The sequence below is a fragment of the Oncorhynchus clarkii genome, chromosome 14 (genome assembly GCF_045791955.1).
Source record: "Oncorhynchus clarkii lewisi isolate Uvic-CL-2024 chromosome 14, UVic_Ocla_1.0, whole genome shotgun sequence".
In the NCBI taxonomy this organism is placed as follows: Eukaryota; Metazoa; Chordata; class Actinopteri; order Salmoniformes; family Salmonidae; genus Oncorhynchus; species Oncorhynchus clarkii.
Window position 1 is genome coordinate 281,227 of NC_092160.1, and position 19,861 is coordinate 301,087.

Sequence of the window (19,861 nt, forward strand, 5' to 3'; positions counted from 1 at the left end):
GATTCTGGAGCAGTGGAAAGGCATTCTTTGGAGTGAATGCTTCGCCATCTGGTAGTCCGACGGATGAATCTGGGTTTGGTGGATTCCAGGCGAACTCTACCTGCCCCAATGCATAGTGCCAACTGTAAAGTTTGGAAGAGGAATAATGGTCTGGGGCTGTTTTTCAAGGTTCAGGCAAGCCCCCTTATTTCCAGTGAAGGGAAATCTTAATCACAATGACATTCTAGACAATGCACTTCCAACTTGTTGCAACAGTTTGTGGAATGCCCTTTCCTGTTTCAGCATGACAATGCCCCTGTGCACAAAGCGAGGCCCATACAGAAATGGTTTGTCGAGATCAGTGTGGAATAACTTGACTGGCTTGCACAGAGCCCTGACCTCAACCACATTGAACATCTTTGGGCTGAATTGGAATGCCGACTGCGAGCCAGGCCTAATCACCCAACATCAATGCCTGGCCTAATGGAAGCAAGTCCCCACAGCAATGTTCCAACATTTGGTTCTAGGGAAAGCCGTCCCAGAAGAGTGGAGGCTGTTATAGCAGAAAAAGGGAGAACAAATTCCATATTAATGCCCATGATTTTGGAATGATATATTCAAAGAGCAGTTGTCCACATACTTTTGGTCATGTGTATGTTGCCAATTGCCATTGATTTTAATCTGGGTATGCATAACTCACTGTCATATTCAATCTGATAAAGCAGCACTTTAACTTCTATGGAGATGTTGGGTGGATATAAAGAAAGACAGGACCCAAATGTAGTAAAACAATTTTATCGTCAATAATTAATCTATCCTACCAATATAAACATGCATCATCAGTTTCTAAAGCCTCTCTACAATAACAATACTAAACAGTTCAGAAGCAACCAACCAAGATGGGAAGAAAAAAAAGGTGGGAGGGATGGTAGGTACTGAAACATATGTTAAGGTGACCCTTGCTCATTTCAAGGAACTCCTTGGACCAACTATAGCCCCTTGAGAAATCTGCAGCAATTTGTGTTAGTCATACAAAATGTCTTAAAATCAGCAATAGATAATACAAAATGAAGAGCAAAAAATATAATCAAAATTCTCTTTAATTACAATGCAATGTTCATCGTTGAAAGATATGTATGAAATTAAGTCAATCAGTATTTTGACTATGTCAGAGTTGTTTTAACTAAATATCAAAAGTACACTGATGAATTAACCCATCCTTCTGAAAAAAAGTATTTTGTAAGTTACACCATTCGTCAAGGTCCACTTCAGGTGGTGAGCAGACCTGGCATGTTCCCATGTAGGACACAAATCCACAATGATACTCAAAAGTGTAGTAGAGTTTACATTAGGTCTGTGTACAAGGTTGCCATACCATATTTCAAGCAACAACAGTGAGACTGTTCAAGCCTGACCAGTGGAAGGTCTAGGATGAGTTTTCTTAAAATGTTTCCTATAACATTTTGAAAGACCTGAATCTGCACACAAATGCTCAATGCGCTAGTATTTACATTATCAAGTGTATCGTCCCAGATCTGCAATCACAGATTTCACAGTGGGGGACAAACACAATATTACCAATTTGAAGGTGTTTCTATTTATCCCCCACGGCTACACAGAAATTATGTAAATTGTGCGCATCATGAAATTAGTGCCATCATGTAGCAAACACCAAGGTGATCAGCCTGTGGTTCTGATTGAAGTAAGTCTGATTTATCTAAGGTAAAACGGCAAAAGATAAGCTCTTATCATATTGGAGCAACACCGAGTTATAATGATCCACACTGCTGGTTGGACTGCAAGTTAAATAAAAGTCAGAACATCAACACTTTAAATATAAGTCTGTTAATTAGTCCAGTTTCACAAATCTACACAAGGTGATTTTGGCCCTGCTCTCCATAGTGGGAGGCAGGTTTGGCAAGTCTGGGGGGGGGGGGCTGAGTCACATGGGGGCTGGAGGCTCTGCTGTGGGATCCACTGCAGAGTGTATGCATCACATGAGATCCAGTATCCACCCCATCACATGATGTACACCTTCTCAGCCTGAGAGAAGTTGAAGACTTCTTTGGTTCTGGGGCAGATCACCTTGTCATCTTGGCGAATGGATAGAAGAGACTAGAAAAGGAAGGACAAATTATTAATATAAATAATAAATGAAAACGATGAATAATATTCCATTTCCATTGTAAATAAAAAAATGTGTGGGATGTCGAGACTCACATTGTATCCATACACATAGCCGTTGGGCAGCATCATGGGTGGGTTGTTCTCGTTCATCACCTCCCCAGAGATTTTGCACACCAGACGGGAGTTGGCACAGTGTGCCATGGGCAGGGGCTGTGCCAGTTTGTTCAGGGACTTGCTACACACAGGGCAGTCAGGGTTTATGGAGGTGCTATCTTCCTTATAGCACTGACTGGGAGCAGAAAGGTTAAGGGATGTAATTTTATAATTTTGCTTTACATTCCATTACTTCACAGCTGGAGGTCTGTGGCAGAACACATTGAGCCACATTTTTAAGACTTATGTACCCTGATGTGCGGTTTTGGATAAGGTCTGCCATCACAACCAAAAGGAGACAGAAAGCACATCAGCAAAAAAAGCAGACGACAAACCACTGCTCCCAAGTGGCGCAGCGATCTAAGGCACTGCATCTCAGTGCTTGAGGCCACTACAGACACCCTGATTCGAATCCAGGCTCTATCACAACCGGCCGTGATTGGGAGTCTCATAGGGCAGAGCACAATTGGCCCAGCGTCGTCCAGGTTTGGCCGGTGTAGGCCGTCATTCTAAATAAGAATTTGTTCTTACCTTTTGTGACTACGGGGTATTTTCATTTTTGGAAAAAAAACGTTCCCGTAGTAAACGGGATTCTTTGTCAGGACAAGATGCTAGAATATGCATATAATTGACAGTTTAGGATAGAAAACACTCTTAAGTTTCCAAAACTGTAAAAATGTTGTCTGTGAGTATAACAGAACTGATGTTGCAGGCGAAAGCCTGAGAAAAATCCAATCCGGAAGTGCCTCGTGTTTTGAAAGTGCTGCGTTCCAATGTGTCCCTATTGAGCAGTGACTGGGCTATCAACCAGATTACTCTTTCTCCGTATTCCCGAAGGTGTCTACAGCATTGTGACGTAGTTTTACGCATTGATGTTGAAGAATACCCGTAGGCAGCAACATTGCGCAAGTGGTCACCTGATGCTCCCAGAGAGATTCTCGCGTAAAATACAGAGGTAGCCATTACTCCAATCGGTCCTACTGAAAAACGAATTGTCCCGATGGATATATTATCGAACAGATATTTGAAAAACACCTTGAGGATTGATTATAAACAACGTTTGCCATGTTTCTGTCGATATTATGGAGCTAATTTGGAATATTTTTCGCCGTTTTCGTGACTGCAATTTCCGGGCGATTTCTCAGCCAAACGTGAAGAACAGATGGAGCTATTTCGCCTACAAAAATAATATTTTTGGAAAAAAGGAAAATTTGCTATCTAACTGGGAGTCTCGTGAGTGAAAACATCCGAAGCTCATCAAAGGTAAACAATTTAATTTGATTGCTTTTCTGATTTCCGTGACCAAGTTACCTGCTGCTAGCTGGACAAAATGCTATGCTAGGCTATCGATAAACTTACACAAATGCTTGTCTAGCTTTGGCTGTAAAGCATATTTAGAAAATCTGAGATGACAGGGTGATTAACAAAAGGCTGTGTCTCCATATTTTTCACTTGTGATTTTCATGAATAGGAATATTTTCTAGTAATATTTATGTCCGTTGTGTTATGCTAATTAGTGTCAGATGATGACAACGGTCCCGTTCACGGGATGGGGTGTCACTAGAGGTTAACTGCATTACCTAGTCAAATAAATAACCTGTGGACTTGTTTACGTGCTGCTGTGCGTTTGGTTGCTAGCGTTACTTTGCTACCTGCCAACTTGACGGTTTTTACAGTTTAATTACCGTTTTAAAATGATTATTTTTTTCCCCTCGCTTGACTTGTTTCATTCAACTTTTTCACCCCGGACGCTTTATCTGGACATGGTTCTACAGGACCTCCACCAGCCGAAAATAAGTAGTAATGTTAACATTATGCCTTCTAATTGCAGTTGCTGTACTCATAATATACAGGAACAATCGCCTTATGGTGAGGACAGCCGTGCTGCAAGCCCAGCTTCAGACGCAATCGTTAGGCAAGGGTAATTTAAGTGTAGGAAAGGATGAAACAGAGTCTGAGCCACAAATAAGTACAGATAGTAGTATAAATCCCCTCGCACAGTCCCCCGCAACCGGACAATTTTCTCATGGCTTCTGGAAGGAAATGTTGTAGGAATGCTCAACCGGTGTCGCTCATTCAGCCGGCAGAAACTTTCAACCGGTTCTCCCCATTAAGCAACAAGTCGGAGTCAGAGGCTGAGCCTTCTCTGCTCCCTCTTCCACCCGTTATGGGGTCTGAGATGCCGAAGCCTCCCAGCATTAGCTCTGACAAATTGAAAACCCTAGTCATTGGCAACTCCATTACCCGCAGTATTAGACTTTAAAAAATCATCCAGCGATCATACACTGTTTACCAGGGGGGCAGGGCTACTGACATTAAGGCTAATCTGAAGATGGTGCTGGCTAAAGCTAAAATTGGCGAGTGTAGAGGGATATTGTTATCCACGTCAGCACCAACGATGTTAGGATGAAACAGTCAGAGGTCACCAAGCACAACATAGCCAGCCTCAGCACGTAAATCAGCTAGAAAGATGTCGGCATCGAGTAATTGTCTCTGGCCCCATCCCAAAAGATAGAATTTGTAGATAATTGGCCCTCTTTGTGGGACTCACCCACAAACAGGACCAAGCCTGGCCTGCTGAGGAGTGACAGACTCCATCCTAGCTGGAGGGGTGCTCTCATCTTATCTATGAAAATAGACAGGGCTCCAACTCCTCTAGCTGATAGACAGCCTGCCAGCTTAGTGGATTCTGCCACTAGCAGTCAGTGTAGTCAGCTCAGCTATCTCCATTGAGACCGTGTCCGTGCCTCGATCTAGGTTGGGCAAAACTAAACATGGCAGTGATCGCTTTAGCAATCTCACTGGAATAAAGACCTCCTCCATTCCTGTCATTATTGAAAGAGATTGTGATACCTCACATCTCAAAATAGGGCTACTTAATGTTAGATCCCACACTTCCAAGGCAGTTAGTCAATGAAATAATCACTGATCATAATCTTAATCATGATTGGCCTGACTGAAACATGGCTTAAGCATGATGAATTTACTGTGATAAATGAGGACTCTCCTCCTGGTTACACTAGTGACCATATGCCCCACGCATTTGCAAAGGCGAAGGTGTTGCTAACATTTACGATACCAAATTTCAATTTACAAAAAAAAGTTTTCGTCTTTTGATCTTCTAGTCATGAAATCTATGCAGCCTACTCAATCACTTTTTATAGCTACTGTTTACAGGCCTCCTGGACCATATACAGCGTTCCTCACTGAGTTCCCTGAATTCCTATCGGACTTTGTAGTCATGGCAGATAATATTCACATTTTTGGAGACTTTAATATTCACATGTCAAAGTCCACAGACCCACTCCAAAAGGCTTTCGGAGACATCATCGACTGGGTGGGTTTTGTTCAACATGTCTCCGGACCTACTCAGCGCCACAGTCATACTCTAGATCGTGTTTTGTCCCGTGGAATAAATAGTGGATCTTAATGTTTTTCCTCGTAATCCTGGACTATCGGACCACCATTTTATTACGTTTGCAATCGCAACAAATAATCTGCTCAGACCCCAACCAAGGCTCATCAAAAGCTGTGTTATAAATTCTCTGACAACCCAAAGATTCCTAGATGCCCTTCCAGACTCCCTACCCAAGGAAGTCAGAATACAACAATCAGTTAACCACCTAACTGAGGAATTTAATTTAACCTTGAGTATTACTCTAGATGCAGTCGCACCTCTAAAAACAAAAAACATTTGTCATAAGAACCTAGCTCCCTGGTACACCAAAAATTCCCGAACCCTGAAGCCAGCTTCCAGAAATTTGGAAAGGAAATGGCGCTACACCAAACTGGAAATCTTTCCGATTCGCTTGGAAAGACAGTACTGTGCAGTATCGAAGAGCCCTCACTGCTGCTCGATCATCCTATTTTTCCAACTTAATTGAGGAGAATAAGAACAATCCTACATTGCTAACTAAAACGCAGCATTCCCCAGGAGAGGATGGCTTTCATTTCAGCAGTGATAAAATCATGAACTTCTTTGATGAAAAGATCAAATTACAGACTCCTCTTTAAATCTGCGTATTTCTCCAAAGCTCAGTTGTCCTGAGTCTGCACAACACTGCCAGGACCTAGGATCAAGGGAGACACTCAAGGTTTTTAATACTATATCTCTTGACACATTGATGAAAATAGTAATGGCCTCTACACCTTCAAGGTGCATACTGGAACCTACTCCAACTAAACCAATGAAAGAGCTGCTTCCTGTGCTTGTCCCTCCTATGTTGAACATAATAAACGTCTCTCTATCCACCGGATGTGTACCAAACTCACTAAAAGTGGCAGTAATAAAGCCTCTCCTGAAAAAGCCAAACCTTGACCCAGAAAATATAAAAAACTATTATCCTATATCAAATCTGCCATTCCTCTCAAAACATTTTGAAAAAGCTGTTGCGCTGCCTTCCTGAAGACAAACAATGTATGCGAAACGCTTCGGTATACGAAACGCTTCGTTTTAGACCCCATCATAGCACTGAGACTGCACTCGTGAAGGTGGTAAATTAACCTTTAATGGCGTCAGACCAAGGCTCTGCATCTGTCCCCGTGCTCCTAGACCGTAGTGCTGCTTTAGATACCATCAATCACCACATTCTTTTGAAGAGATTGGAAACTCAAATTTGTAAATTTCGGGTGTTCCTCAAGGTTCCGTTTTAGGACCTCTATTGTTTTCACTATATAGTTTACCTCTTGGTGATGTCATTCCGAAAGACAATGTTAACTTTCACTTCTATGCGAACGGTACATTTCGATGAAACATGGTGAAGCCCCAAAATAGCCCTCCGTGGAAGCCAGTGTTTCGGACATAAGGAAGTGGATAGCGGCAAATGTTTTACTTTTAAACTCGGACAAAACAGAGATGCTTGTTCTAGGTCCCAAGAAACAAATATATATTATGTTGGATCTGACAATTAATCTTGATGGTTGTACAGTCGTCTCAAATAAAACTGTGAAGGACCTCGGCGTTACTCTGGACCCTGATCTCTCTTTTGACGAACATATCAAGACTGTTTCAAGGACAGCTTTTTTCCATCTACGTAACATTGCAAAAATCAGAAACTTTATGTCCAAAAATGTATCCATGCTTTTGTCACTTCTAGATTAGACTACTGCAAATATCTACTTTCCAACTACCTGGATAAAGCACTAAATAAACTTAATTTAGTTCTAAACACAGAAGCAATAATCTTGACTAGAACAAAAAAAATGTATTATATTACTCCAGTGCTAGCCTCTCTACACTGGCTAACTGTTAAGGCTAGGGCTGATTTCTAGGTTTAACTGCTAACCTGCAAAGCACTACATGGGATTGCTCCTATCTATCTTTTTGATTTGGTCCTGCCATACATACAGCTTTACATACGCTATAGTCACAAAATGCAGGCCTTCTAATTGTTCCTAGAATTTCTAAGCAAACAGCTGGAGGCAGGGCTTTCACCTGTAGAGCTCCATTTTTATGGAATGGTCTACCTATTCACGTGAGAGACGCAGACTCGGTCTCGACCTTTAAGTCTTTATTGAAGACTCATCTCTTCAGTTGGTCATATGATTGAGTGTAGTCTGGCCTAGGGGTGTGAAGGTGAACGGAAAGGCCCGGGTGCGACGAACCACCCTTGCTGTCTCCGCCTGGCCGGTTTCCCTCTCTACACTGGGATTCTCTGCCTCTAACCCTATTACGGGGGCTGAGTCACTGGCTTACTGGTGCTCTTCCATGCCGTCCCTAGGAGGGGTGTGTCACTTGAGTGGGTTGAGTCTCTGACGTGATCTTCCTGTTCGAGTTGGCGCCCCCCTTGGCTTCGTACCGTGGGGGAGATCTTCGTGGGCTATACTCTGCCTTGTCTCAGGGTAGTAAGTTGGTGGTTGAAGATATCCCTCCAGTGGTGTGGGGGCTGTGCTTTGGCAAGGTGGTTGGGGATATATCCTGCCTGGTTGGCCCTGTCCGGGGGTATAGTCGGACGGGGCCATAGTGTCTCCCGACCCCTCCTGTCTCAGCCTCCAGTAATTATGCTGCAGTTTGTGTCGGGGTCAGTCTGTTATATCTGGAGTATTTCTCCTGTCTTATCCAGTGAGTGTGAATTTAAGTATGCTCCCTCTAATTCTCTCACTCTCTCTTTCTCTCCTCAGAGGCCATGAGCCCTAGGACCATGCCTCAGGACTACCTGGCCTGATGACTCCTTGCTGTCCCCAGTCCACCTGGTCGTGCTGCTGCTCCAGTTTCAACTGTTCTGCCTGCGGCTATGGAACCCTGACCTGTTCACCGGACGTGCTACCTTGTCCCGGACCTGCTGTTTTCAACTCTCTACCACACCTGCTGTCTCTAACTCTGAATGTTCGGCTATGAAAAGCCAACTGCCATTTACTCTTGAGCTGCTGACATGTTGCACCCTCTACAACCACTGTGATTATTATTATTTGACCCTGCTGGCCATCTATGAATGTTTGAACATCTTGGCCATGTACTATTATAATCTCCACCCAGCACAGCCAGAAGAGGACTGGCCACCCCTCAGAGCCTGGTTCCTTTCTAGGTTTCTTCCTAGGTTCCGGCCTTTCTAGGGAGTTTTTCCTAGCCACCGTGCTTCTACATCTGCATCGTTGCTGTTTAGGGTTTTAGGCTGGGTTTCTGTATAGCACTTTGACATCGGCTGATGTAAAAAGAGCTTCATAAATACATTTTATTGATTGATTAAATAAAAAATGATGTTTCTACCAGGAATAGCAAAACTAAGGAGCACAGAGCGGTGACCAGAAAGGATACGGAGTTTTGATAGCAGACAAGCCGGCCTGGAGTGTGATGGTAAACACAGAGTTGTTGCCCAGCTGATGTAATCTGTAGTTGTCGTATCTGAACTGTTGTATCAGCATTTTCCAGCGGGCTGGATCCAGGAGATCCTGTGAAGGTTGATTGACAAAGAGATAATCAGACCCTTTTTTTTTTATTCCACCTTTATTTAACCAGGTAGGCAAGTTGAGAACAAGTTCTCATTCACAACTGCGACCTGGCCAAGATAAAGCAAAGCAGTGCGACAAAAACAACAAAGTTTCACATAAACGTACAGTCAATAACCCAATAGAAAAATCTATGTACAGTGTGTGCAAATGTAGAAGATTAGGGATGTAAAGGCAATAAATAAGCCATAGTGGTGAAGTAATTACAATTTAGCATTAACACTGGAGTGATAGATGAGCAGATGATAATGTGCAAGTAGAGATACTGGGGTGCAAAAGAGCAACAAGATAAATAAGAATATGGGGATGCGGTATTTTGGTGTGCTATTTACAGATAGGCTGTGTACAGGTACAGTGATCAGTAAGCTGTTCTGACAGCTGATGCTTAAAGTTAGAGAGGGAGATATGTCTCCAGCTTCAGTGATTTTTGCAATTCGTTCCAGTCATTGGCAGCAGAGAACTGGAAAGAAAGGTGGCCAAAGCAGGTGTTGGTCTTGGGGATGACCAGTGAAATATACCTGCTGGAGCGCGTGCTACAGGTGTCTGTTGCTATGGTGACCAGTGAGCTGAGATATGGTGGGGCTTTACCTAGCAAAGACTTATAGATGACCTGGAGCCAGTGGGTTTGGCGACGAATATATAGCGAGGGCCAGCCAACGAGAGCATACAGGTCGCAGGTGCTGGGTAGTATATGGGGCTTTGGTGACAAAATGGATGGCACTGTGATAGACTACATCCTGTTTGATGAGTAGAGTGTTGAAGGCTATTTTGTAAATGACATCACCAAAGTTAATTCAAGATCGGTAGGATAGTCAGTTTTACGAGGGTATGATTGGCAGCATGAGTGAAGGGGGCTTTGTTGCAGAATAGGATGGCAATTCTAGATTTAATTTTTGATTGGAGATGCTTAATGCGAGTCTGGAATGAGAGTTTACAGTCTAACCAGACACCTAGGTATTTGTAGTTGTCCACATATTCTAAGTCAGAACGTTCCAGAGTAGTGATGCTCGTCGGGCAGCAATCGGTTGAAGAGCATGCATTTAGTTTTACTAGCGTTTAAAAGCAGTTGGAGGCCACGGAAGGAATGTTGTATGGCATTCAAGCTAGTTTGGAGGTTTATTAACAGTGTCCAAAGAAGTGCCAGATGTATACAGATCATAGGTCTACAGTATTTTGACATGCACAAAGTAGGGATTTAACGATTCACAGATACGGATCGGTCCCGATCCAAATTAAGCATGCATCGGTAAGATTCTGTCTTATTACGAAAATAACTTGAATCTTTTCTGACTGAATTTATGCATTCTCTCCTTCAGCCTATCAAACTTTTATTCATGTAACTGCGCATGACATTGACCCACAACTCAGATAACTGTGCTCACAGTGCGGGAGATGCAGCACCTTCAGATGTTTGTAAATTGAATTTCGCAATATTAAGTCATAGGCTTTATTAATTGAGGGACAACTAATGTATTTTCCTGGGTCAGTATGGGGATGAGGTAGGTAGGTAGATTTCGGAGCATGCACGGTTCCGACCCAACCACTTATTCGAAAAAGAGGAGTAGGGTTCACAATAAGTTCAAGGCAAAGAAACAAGGATCGCAGTGGAGATGCTGCCTGCTTGTTTGGCACGTGAAGCATGTGAAGACTGAAAGCAAAATGCAGTCTTCACAAAAGAATGAGCTAGGTTGTATTTTCTATTGTAGTCGACAAGTAGAGTTGCCATGTTTTGCTAACAAAAGCTAGTGTCAGCTACTTAGCTGGCTAGTGGCTAGCTAGCCTAGCAGCAGAAAAAACAAGCCAACTAACTAAAGATCTTTATAACTTTAACAAATATCATTTTATCTGAGAAAGAAAGAAAATCATAAGCTTGTTCAAAGTACTTTGGTTCACAGTGCACACAAATAACTGAGTCTATGCATCCATCAAGGGGTGTGTATGTGAGAAGATCAACGATCTTTTATACATCATTGATGGTCTTGGGTTAAGTTGTCCTCTCCTAACCATGTCTTCCTGCTATGGAAGAGCTTCCCACTTGTTTAACTTGCAAGCCTGTCACACTGGCTCTTGGAGATGGTTGTGTCAGGGGACAACCCTCTTCCACTCTCCAGGTTGGTAGTTGCAAGAAGGGAGGGGGTGTCAACAAAAGAGGGCGCCACGATTCTTGCGTTTGGCTCATGAGCTTAATCTGTGGAGGACAGGTAGTTCAGGAGGGCAACACAAGCCCTTAGCGTTTTCAGGGATAAACCCGATTGATTAGGTGACCAAGAATCTTCATCCTTGCAGCCATGATCCCGCACGCATTATCTGACTCTCCGACAGAGTGGCGATAGTTCCAGGTACCCTCAAGTTCATTGAGACGGACACCTGTGAGTGAGTGGTAACAAGAGAATATATGTCAGATATAATATACATATGGTAAACAAAAACACCACCCCATTTTCCAGAAACCATACTCCAAACGCCTTGATAAAAATGGCATTTCTCATATAGAGGTGAATACAAGTAATCGTTAACAAGGGAAATTAGAAACAGAAAAAGTGAAACTGTCTCCACATGCTATTATCAACATACCTGAATAAGGGTGCATGCAGTTCTCATGTAGGGGGAAGTTATCTCCCAGGAAAACACAAGGACTTGGCGTTGTGGTACCTGGCAGGATAGCTTGCAGTGGAAAAATCGAGGGTCTTCTGCAGCAGTTTGGACCCAAATGAACTCTTGAAACACTCACCATACTTCTCTCGGCCATATACCCCTACGTCCACAATTGTGAACATGTAGCGAGCATCTTCTCAGTCTCCGTATCTCGCCTGTCATGTGTTGCTTGGTACAGAAAATCTAGATCCCGGGGAATTTGCACAACTCCAGTCAATTGTCTCTCTGTGTACTCTTATTCTCCAGCACGTGTCTTCCTTGTTTGGCTGTAGATGGCTATTACCAGCTCATCTCCCTCTACTGTACCGGGGTAATAATGCCGCTTTTCCTCCTCTTTCTTTTCATACGAACGTCCTTTTAGAGAGCACGCGAGCACACTAGTTGCACCCCCCCACACCCCAATCTGATAGTGGTAGATGCTCAATCTGCTCTATGGCTCAGCTCACACACTACATCATGTTCACACACACACACACAGCTCAGAGAAGTCAGCTCAGACAGACCCAGCTCAGCTCCTGAGCATAACATATTAATTTAGTTTGAAAAATTAATGTGTTCATGCAACAATTGTTAGTGCAATATTTTCAAATTAAAAGTAGAATTCCTATATCGGAGTCCATGTATCTAGATGCGTATCGAATTGTGCTTGCAAGGAAGGGGGATACCTAGTCAGTTGTACAACTGAATGCATTCAACTGAAATGTGTCTTCCGCATTTAACCCAACCCTACAAAGGAGGCATATGCGAGTGCATACACACTAGAGATCACTACTACCTTATAAGGGGAGATATGGGTGTCTGAGGGGAACGCCAGCATGCCCATAACCTGCCGCACTTCGTCCAGCTGACCCCCCTCCGCTTGGCTGAAGTGCTTCCGCGCATGTCTATGAGAAACATGGTTCATGATTGTTCTCATTTCAACTATGAATATATGTTTCAACATTAACCTGAATATTTTAATATAGGATGTGCTATGGCAGTTTAAACAGATTCCTACCTGACAGCGTCCATGCGCTTGTTCTGTCGAATGAGCTCGATAAACTCCTGGATTCGCAGGCTAAACTCCAAGCAGCTCTGGAAGGAAAACCATCAATGAGTTCATATATAACGTAATGTATGAGACACTGCCATTGTGATCTACTAACAGACATGGCTCACCTTCATCTTGCGGAGGCGTGACTTGTTGTCATGGCACCAGGCCAAACAGGTGGCTGTTTCCTGTCGCTCCAGTGACTCCTCCACCTCTTTGGCTGTGAGGAACATCTCAATGTTGACCAGATCCTGGAGAACAGGGGGAAAGCGGGGTTATGTCAAATAGAGACAGCACACGTAGTTCTCTAAGCAATTGAAATACTAGGAGCTCTACAAGCAATTTGAGATACCACAGAAGTCGCTTTCTGTAAGGAATAAGGAACTCGATTGTAGCATCCATGTATATAAGATGACATGTTGACAGAAAGAAGTGGGATGCACCTCAATGCCACTTTGCCGTGCCAGTTTGACCGCTGTGTTGTAATAGCCACACCGCAGCAAGTGTTCTACCATCATGCGGTCCATTCGTTTCTTCTTCCAGACGTTGACGCCTGCTGGTTGGTCGCTGCTGTGTTCCTTCAGGTGTTCAATCCTCCGCTTACACAGCTTAGCACTCTCATCCTCAGCCTGGATGGACTCAGCAGCCTACACAACATCCACCATTTAGATTTTGTATACTTACAACATGCACTCTCTCTTTGTATTGTATTTTACTGCTATATTTTTCTACTAAGTTTCATGATGATGAATCATTATTCTGTCTTGGAAATCGCTCAATAGAAATACAATATTTGACAAGTGTTTGGATTTGAAAACATGTAAAGGTGGCTTATTTTCAGAAATTCTCCCTGAAATAGCAGTAGCTAAGCTATCTGGGGTTGGAGGAGGAATACCATTAAAAAAAATGCACAGCAATATTCCAATGCTAATTGTTCTGAGAACAACTGGGTGAACCTACCTTTCTCTTCAGGGCACTGAGCTTCTCCACCACCCCATCCAGAAGGGACACCACAGAATCCACCACTGGGAAACTGCTGAGGGTCTTCTCCAGCTCTGCCACCACCATGGTTACGTGACTCGTCTCCCGGTCAATGTTCTTCTGTGCAGCTCTGAAGCGCTTGTTCAGAGTTTCATATGGTACCTGTACAAATTAACAATGCAAAACCTAAGAGGCTTCGGTAGTACATTCTGACTATCTAATAATCATTCTTTGGCTGAAGTTTCCAATTATTTGACACAACTTGTTGAGAAATATCCACCAATATATGACACTTTCCAACCAATCACTAAGGCATCAACACAGAACAGCAATCTTACATAACCGTCTAATTATGCTAACATAACTACTCAAATGGCATACAACTACTCTTGCAACCCTTAATGAATTAAATAACTATTCTGGTAAAATGGCCACTAACAAAGCAAAACATTAGCCGTATATGGCAGCAGCCACAGACCAATAGTGTCGCAGTGTGATATGGCTGCAGACTGAATCTTCTCAGCCATATTGAGTAGTAACCCTGAGGACATAGCTCGATAGGGAAAAAGCGCTATCTAGCTAGCGCAATCTTGCTATAGCTACTAGTCACGTACAGAGCATAATTATACAGCTCCAAACGATCAACTGACTAGTATGCATCATGTTGCTTTGGATTTACTAGAGAGCTAACTACCTCGCAGCTGGTGACGACTCTTCATGCCATGTTGATTTCACAAGCGATGGTGAATTTGGAAACAAACGTGAATAGCTAACGTTACATGTCTCTATTAGCTAGGTATCTAACTAACGTAGTTAAATAAATGTAAGCTAGAAAGTAGTTAGCTATGAATAGTTGGCTTCCCACACCACAGAAGAATATCGACGGAGAACCAGCTAACGTTAGTTAGTTAAAGTTTGCTAGTTAGCCTAGCTAGGTATCAACATAGCTGATTAAACTGGCTGGCTAGCAAAAGTAATGCCTACGAAATTATCTGTTTAGATAACAAAGTTAGTAAATAGTCAATTATTGAGACGATTGGAGGTTATCAACTAATAGCTTGAGATGTGGTGTATCTGACCACACCATCAAATCTGTTCTCGCATTAATCTTCACCATCTGACATCAGCCGTTGTTTAACAAACTTGCCCCCAGGCGTCGCTAGCTAACGTTAGCTAGTCATCCAAATAATCGAAATTAGTGCCTAGTTTGACAAATCTGAAGCTTGTGCCTGCATCATAATCGGTTCGTCTCGATATTCGTTCAAATAAGCAATTTCAAACCTTCAAAGTGGGATATTCTTGAACCTTCAGAGCCATGGAGAGTTGGGCAGCTGTCTCTTGCACCGCCATCTTCGTTTGTGAATTTCTCCAGATACTTTTTCATGGAGCCAGATAGCTGCCAAAAGGTTGAACGCACGTATCGTTAGGATCGTAAGAAAATCCACACGTAAATTATTAAGATTGTAAGAAAAGCCATGCATGGAACGTAAACGTGAAATTTAATCTGAACATACAAACATCATGTTACGATTATGGACTAACATTTTGGACTTGAACAAATCTTGTCTTGCAATTCTGACCTACAAAAATACCTTTCAGAGTTTTGGCAGTTTCATCTCACCAACAACACAAAAAAACGTACACCAAAACAGCTTGTGAGGAGTGCTATGCAAACAAGCATAACGCAGCATAAAAAAACGGAAGTCAGGGAAACCGGAAAGAGATATCTTGGACGTTTTCAAGTTAAAAGTCTCCATTCTCTATTACTCGTCAGTTGAGTTTACTTCACATTTAGGTAGATCGTGTAATGGATTTGTTTGCCAGTTTAAGTCTAGATAGCACTAGGCTGTATTATGCCTAAAACAGTGACGTTTCAGTCATTTGATGTATCACTATAGCATGGGCATATGTCTGGGTGATGTGTACATCCCCATGCATGCACCTTATCAAAACATGACTATCAATATTGCACCATCCCATTCTCTACGATTTGTCTGCAATCATAACCAGTAGTATCTACCAGTAATAATGAAACAGAATAATATAAATAGATGAATCTATGAATTACGTATTTTCACTGCAGTCTTAGCCACTCATTTTTTTAAAATGTATTTAATAACTCTAAATCTTGTCAACGCATATTCTGTAGGAGGGGTTAATAAGAATTTAAAATAGTTTATATGAATCAGTTCATGAACATATGGACTTTGGGAGGGGAACAAGGGAGGGGTTAAACATAGGCCAAGTCTGGCATAAGCCTATTTCTATTTGACCTTTATTTAAGTAGACAAGTCAGTTAAGAACATATTCTTATTTACAATGATAGCATACCCTGGTAATGCTGGGCCAATTGTGTACCGCCCTATGGGATTCCCTATCACGGCAAGATATGATATAGCCTGGATTTGAACCAGGGACTGCACTGATATGCAGTGCCTTAGACCACGGTGCCACTCAGGAGCCCCAGTTGAAGAGCTTGTGATCTCCATGCAGCACCCCTCAGCCCTTCTGGAGGAATGCAGCCATAGAGTCATTATACCCTAATGTAGAGGCCTATTTGCCTACTAGCCAAATAAAGTGCAGAGCATGCATGTTTAACAGGGTTGGTTATGTTTCCACTTGCCTCTAAAGAAAGGTGTATGTAATGTTCAAGCATTCTTATTGGTTGGTTCAATTCCGATGACAATAAGGCGTGTTGTTATTGGCCCCGCTTGCAGATAGGGGGAGATTGCGAATGTTAGGTCTCCCCAGTATGAAAATGTGATGCAAGGGTTAGGTCACGTTCTGAAAACTATTTTCTATTTTACAATGTGTACAAATTTGCTTTACATAGCTGATTTATACATGTGTGGGTATATGGCACCTGTTAGGGATTGAGGGGCTTTCTGGTATGTGCTTTGGTATATGATTGCTGTATATAAGTGTGTTAGCTAGCATGCACCGATGTAATGGTCACATAAGCTCACTGCTAACACAGTTGTTTTCATGCTACACATTTTACCATCGACCGCCATTAACACATTAAGCCCTGCACAACTAAAGTGCTGTTTCCTATTTAACAACAGATGATAAATAATGCTCAACTGGGACCACTGGCTGGGGTGATTTATTTGGACAAAACACAACACAAGGAGAGTACGATTAACATATGTTACACATGCTACCTGCAACTCATCATTCCAACATATTTGAACATTTAATTCCAGGCTGCATCCCATCTGGGAGTCCCATAGAGGTGTCATGACGTTGGCCTGGGGGAAGGTTTATGACAGTCATAAATACCTCTTCCCCCCTTTTTCCTCTCTCTACCCTACTGATGTGAAATTTGAAAACCCCTTGGTTAACATAGAGATTCTGGGAACATCAGAAGGTGGGGGGAAATTAACTATATTCTGGTAATCCCGACCAATTGAACATATGCGGTGGTACTTAATGAATAAGATGTCAGTTCGGTTGTCATCTGAGACATTCTCCTCAATGATAGGAGGACATAAACTCTACAGTGGAAAGTCTACACATCAGAGTTATCGGATTCACATGGAATTGTTGTTCAATTTAAATGTTTGAATATAAAATTATTGGTGAAAAGATTAAATGTAATTTTAGCTTCCAAATGAGAGATTTGGGTTTTCATAAGGTTAGGGCTCTGCTTAATCAGTGACCCGCCCCTGTGAAGAGACATGGGCTGTAGACTGTGAAACACGCCCTTCTCCCTCCACTATATACAGTGCCTTGCGAAAGTATTCGGCCCCCTTGAACTTTGCGACCTTTTGCCACATTTCAGGCTTCAAACATAAAGATATAAAACTGTATTTTTTTGTGAAGAATCAACAACAAGTGGGACACAATCATGAAGTGGAACGACATTTATTGGATATTTCAAACGTTTTTAACAAATCAAAAACTGAAAAATTAGGCGTGCAAAATTATTCAGCCCCCTTAAGTTAATACTTTGTAGCGCCACCTTTTGCTGCGATTACAGCTGTAAGTCGCTTGGGGTATGTCTCTATCAGTTTTGCACATCGAGAGACTGAAATTTTTTCCCATTCGTCCTTGCAAAACAGCTCGAGCTCAGTGAGGTTGGATGGAGAGCATTTGACAGACCCCGTATGTTTTACATGTTTTATCTTGCTATTAGTCCCACCCTTCAGCTCCATTCAACCTCTCCCATCTATCTCTCAACATCATCCATTTTGGGAAAAAAATAAAAATAATCTAATGTTATTTGTCACATGAGCCGAATACAACAGGTGTGAAATACCTTACAGTGAAATACTTACTTGCAAGCCTTTAAAACTTCTTAAGGATCGGTGTCCCGCTAGCGGGACAACTTCCGGTGAAACTGGAGGGCGCGCAATTCAAATAAATAATAATAAATATGATGGATTTTAAACATTTATGTACATATATATTCTATATATTATAGTCTTATATTGGCTGAAAGCTTAAAATCTTGTTGATCTAACTGCACTGCCCAATTTAAAGTAGCCATTACAGCGAAAACATGCCAAGCAATTGTTTGAGGATGGCGTCTCACATCAAAATATTTTTCCACCGGCACAGGTTTCATACATTCACATATAATGATTAAATATTCACTTACTTTTTGAAAATCTTCTTCTGATTTGTCATCCAAAGGGTCCCAGCTATAACATGTAGTGTCGTTTTGTTAGATAAAATACTTTATATCCCAAAAAGTCTGTTTAGTTTGCACCATCGATTTGAGTAATCCACTCGTTCAACTTGCAGAGAAAATAATCCGAAAATCTATCCCTAAACTTTGTTTCAACAAGTCAAAATACACTTCTATTTACTCCTCAGATGCTCTAAAATGTAATCAAATTATAATATTTCTTTTGGAAAGAAGTATGTTCAATAGGAAACCGATTTTAGCAGGTGCGTAATGTCTTCATGGCGCGTGCAAACACAAATTTCCAAGACTGTGTCCCTCTACTGAAACTGTTATTTCTTATTCGTTTTTGAAGTTACAAGCCTGAAACCTTTAACATAGACTGCTGACACCATATGGAAGCCATGGGAATTGCAGTGGTTGGCCCCATGTGTTACTTTTATTTCTTATTTTTGTAGGTATGAGATGCCCAAAGTAAATTGCCTGTAGGGCAGGCCCTGAAGCCTGGATATGCATATAATTGGTACAATTGGGAAGAAAACATTGAAGTTTGTAGAAATGTTAAAATAATGTAGGAGACTATAACACAATAGATATGGTAGGAGGAAATCCAATCTTCTTTTTGAGAGACCATCCTCTTAGAAATGCAATAGAAAGGTCATATTGAAAATTAGGTCTCTCTGTTCCGAACGAAGTCTCTCCTTATCCTCTATTCTAAGAACAAACAGTTCTTAGTACTCGCTGAAGAACACAGAGGACTCCAAATATTTGTCCACCTCATTCAGTAGATATCTGTTGGATTGACACATTGAGACAGTTGTGGTGGATTAAGGAAATGTAACAAGGTTGGGCTATATAAGGCAAGCCCCAACTCAGAATCATTGGGCTCTTAATGAATCACCTACGGCTGGGTCTGGGTCGTTGACCAGCTCCATTATTGCAATAATGAATCCATGTCAAAGAAAGGTTGATTGTTTGAAGAAATGACAAAGTCTCTCTCACTTTATTAGACGATTACATGACACTACTTATCACCATGGTCCGTGCCTAGATCTGAAACAATTTGATGGGGAAACATGAAATTGCAATGTAAAGCAATTCAGGCATTCTTGAAAGTGAAGACAATCCTTGACCTGCAAAGATTATTATTGTTGAATTATAATTTTTGTTTTGAGTGGCAGCCCACAGTAAAATGTATGAAATGATGAATTGAAAATATATAGAAAATGAAATTATATTATTTTAAATATTGTACTTGAAACTGGACAGATTTGATCTAGTTTTAGTCACAATAATTTTATCCCTAGCTAGCTAACTTTAGTTAATTTATTGAAACCAATATTGTGTATTGGTGTCTAACT

General features: G+C 41.8%; 1 protein-coding gene across 3 annotated transcripts; it reads right to left on the bottom strand.

Moving 5' to 3' along the window:
• Positions 1-758: 758 nt before the first annotated feature.
• LOC139366113 (E3 ubiquitin-protein transferase MAEA-like) lies at positions 759-18,524 on the bottom strand. 3 transcript variants are annotated; one of them, XM_071103218.1, is made up of 10 exons: positions 18,474-18,524; positions 15,152-15,266; positions 13,850-14,032; positions 13,333-13,536; positions 13,018-13,140; positions 12,857-12,933; positions 12,635-12,743; positions 9,014-9,147; positions 2,200-2,395; positions 759-2,094 (listed from the first exon to the last, which is right to left on the bottom strand). In XM_071103218.1, the coding sequence occupies exons 2-10, from the start codon at positions 15,218-15,220 to the stop codon at positions 1,999-2,001; spliced, it is 1,191 nt and encodes a 396-aa protein (XP_070959319.1). In that variant the 5' UTR covers positions 15,221-15,266; positions 18,474-18,524; the 3' UTR covers positions 759-1,998. The 3 variants fall into 3 exon arrangements, with proteins under 3 accessions (XP_070959319.1, XP_070959316.1, XP_070959317.1); XM_071103215.1 differs by lacking the exon at positions 18,474-18,524 and adding an exon at positions 15,463-15,585; XM_071103216.1 differs by lacking the exon at positions 18,474-18,524 and adding an exon at positions 15,413-15,553.
• Positions 18,525-19,861: the final 1,337 nt, after the last annotated feature.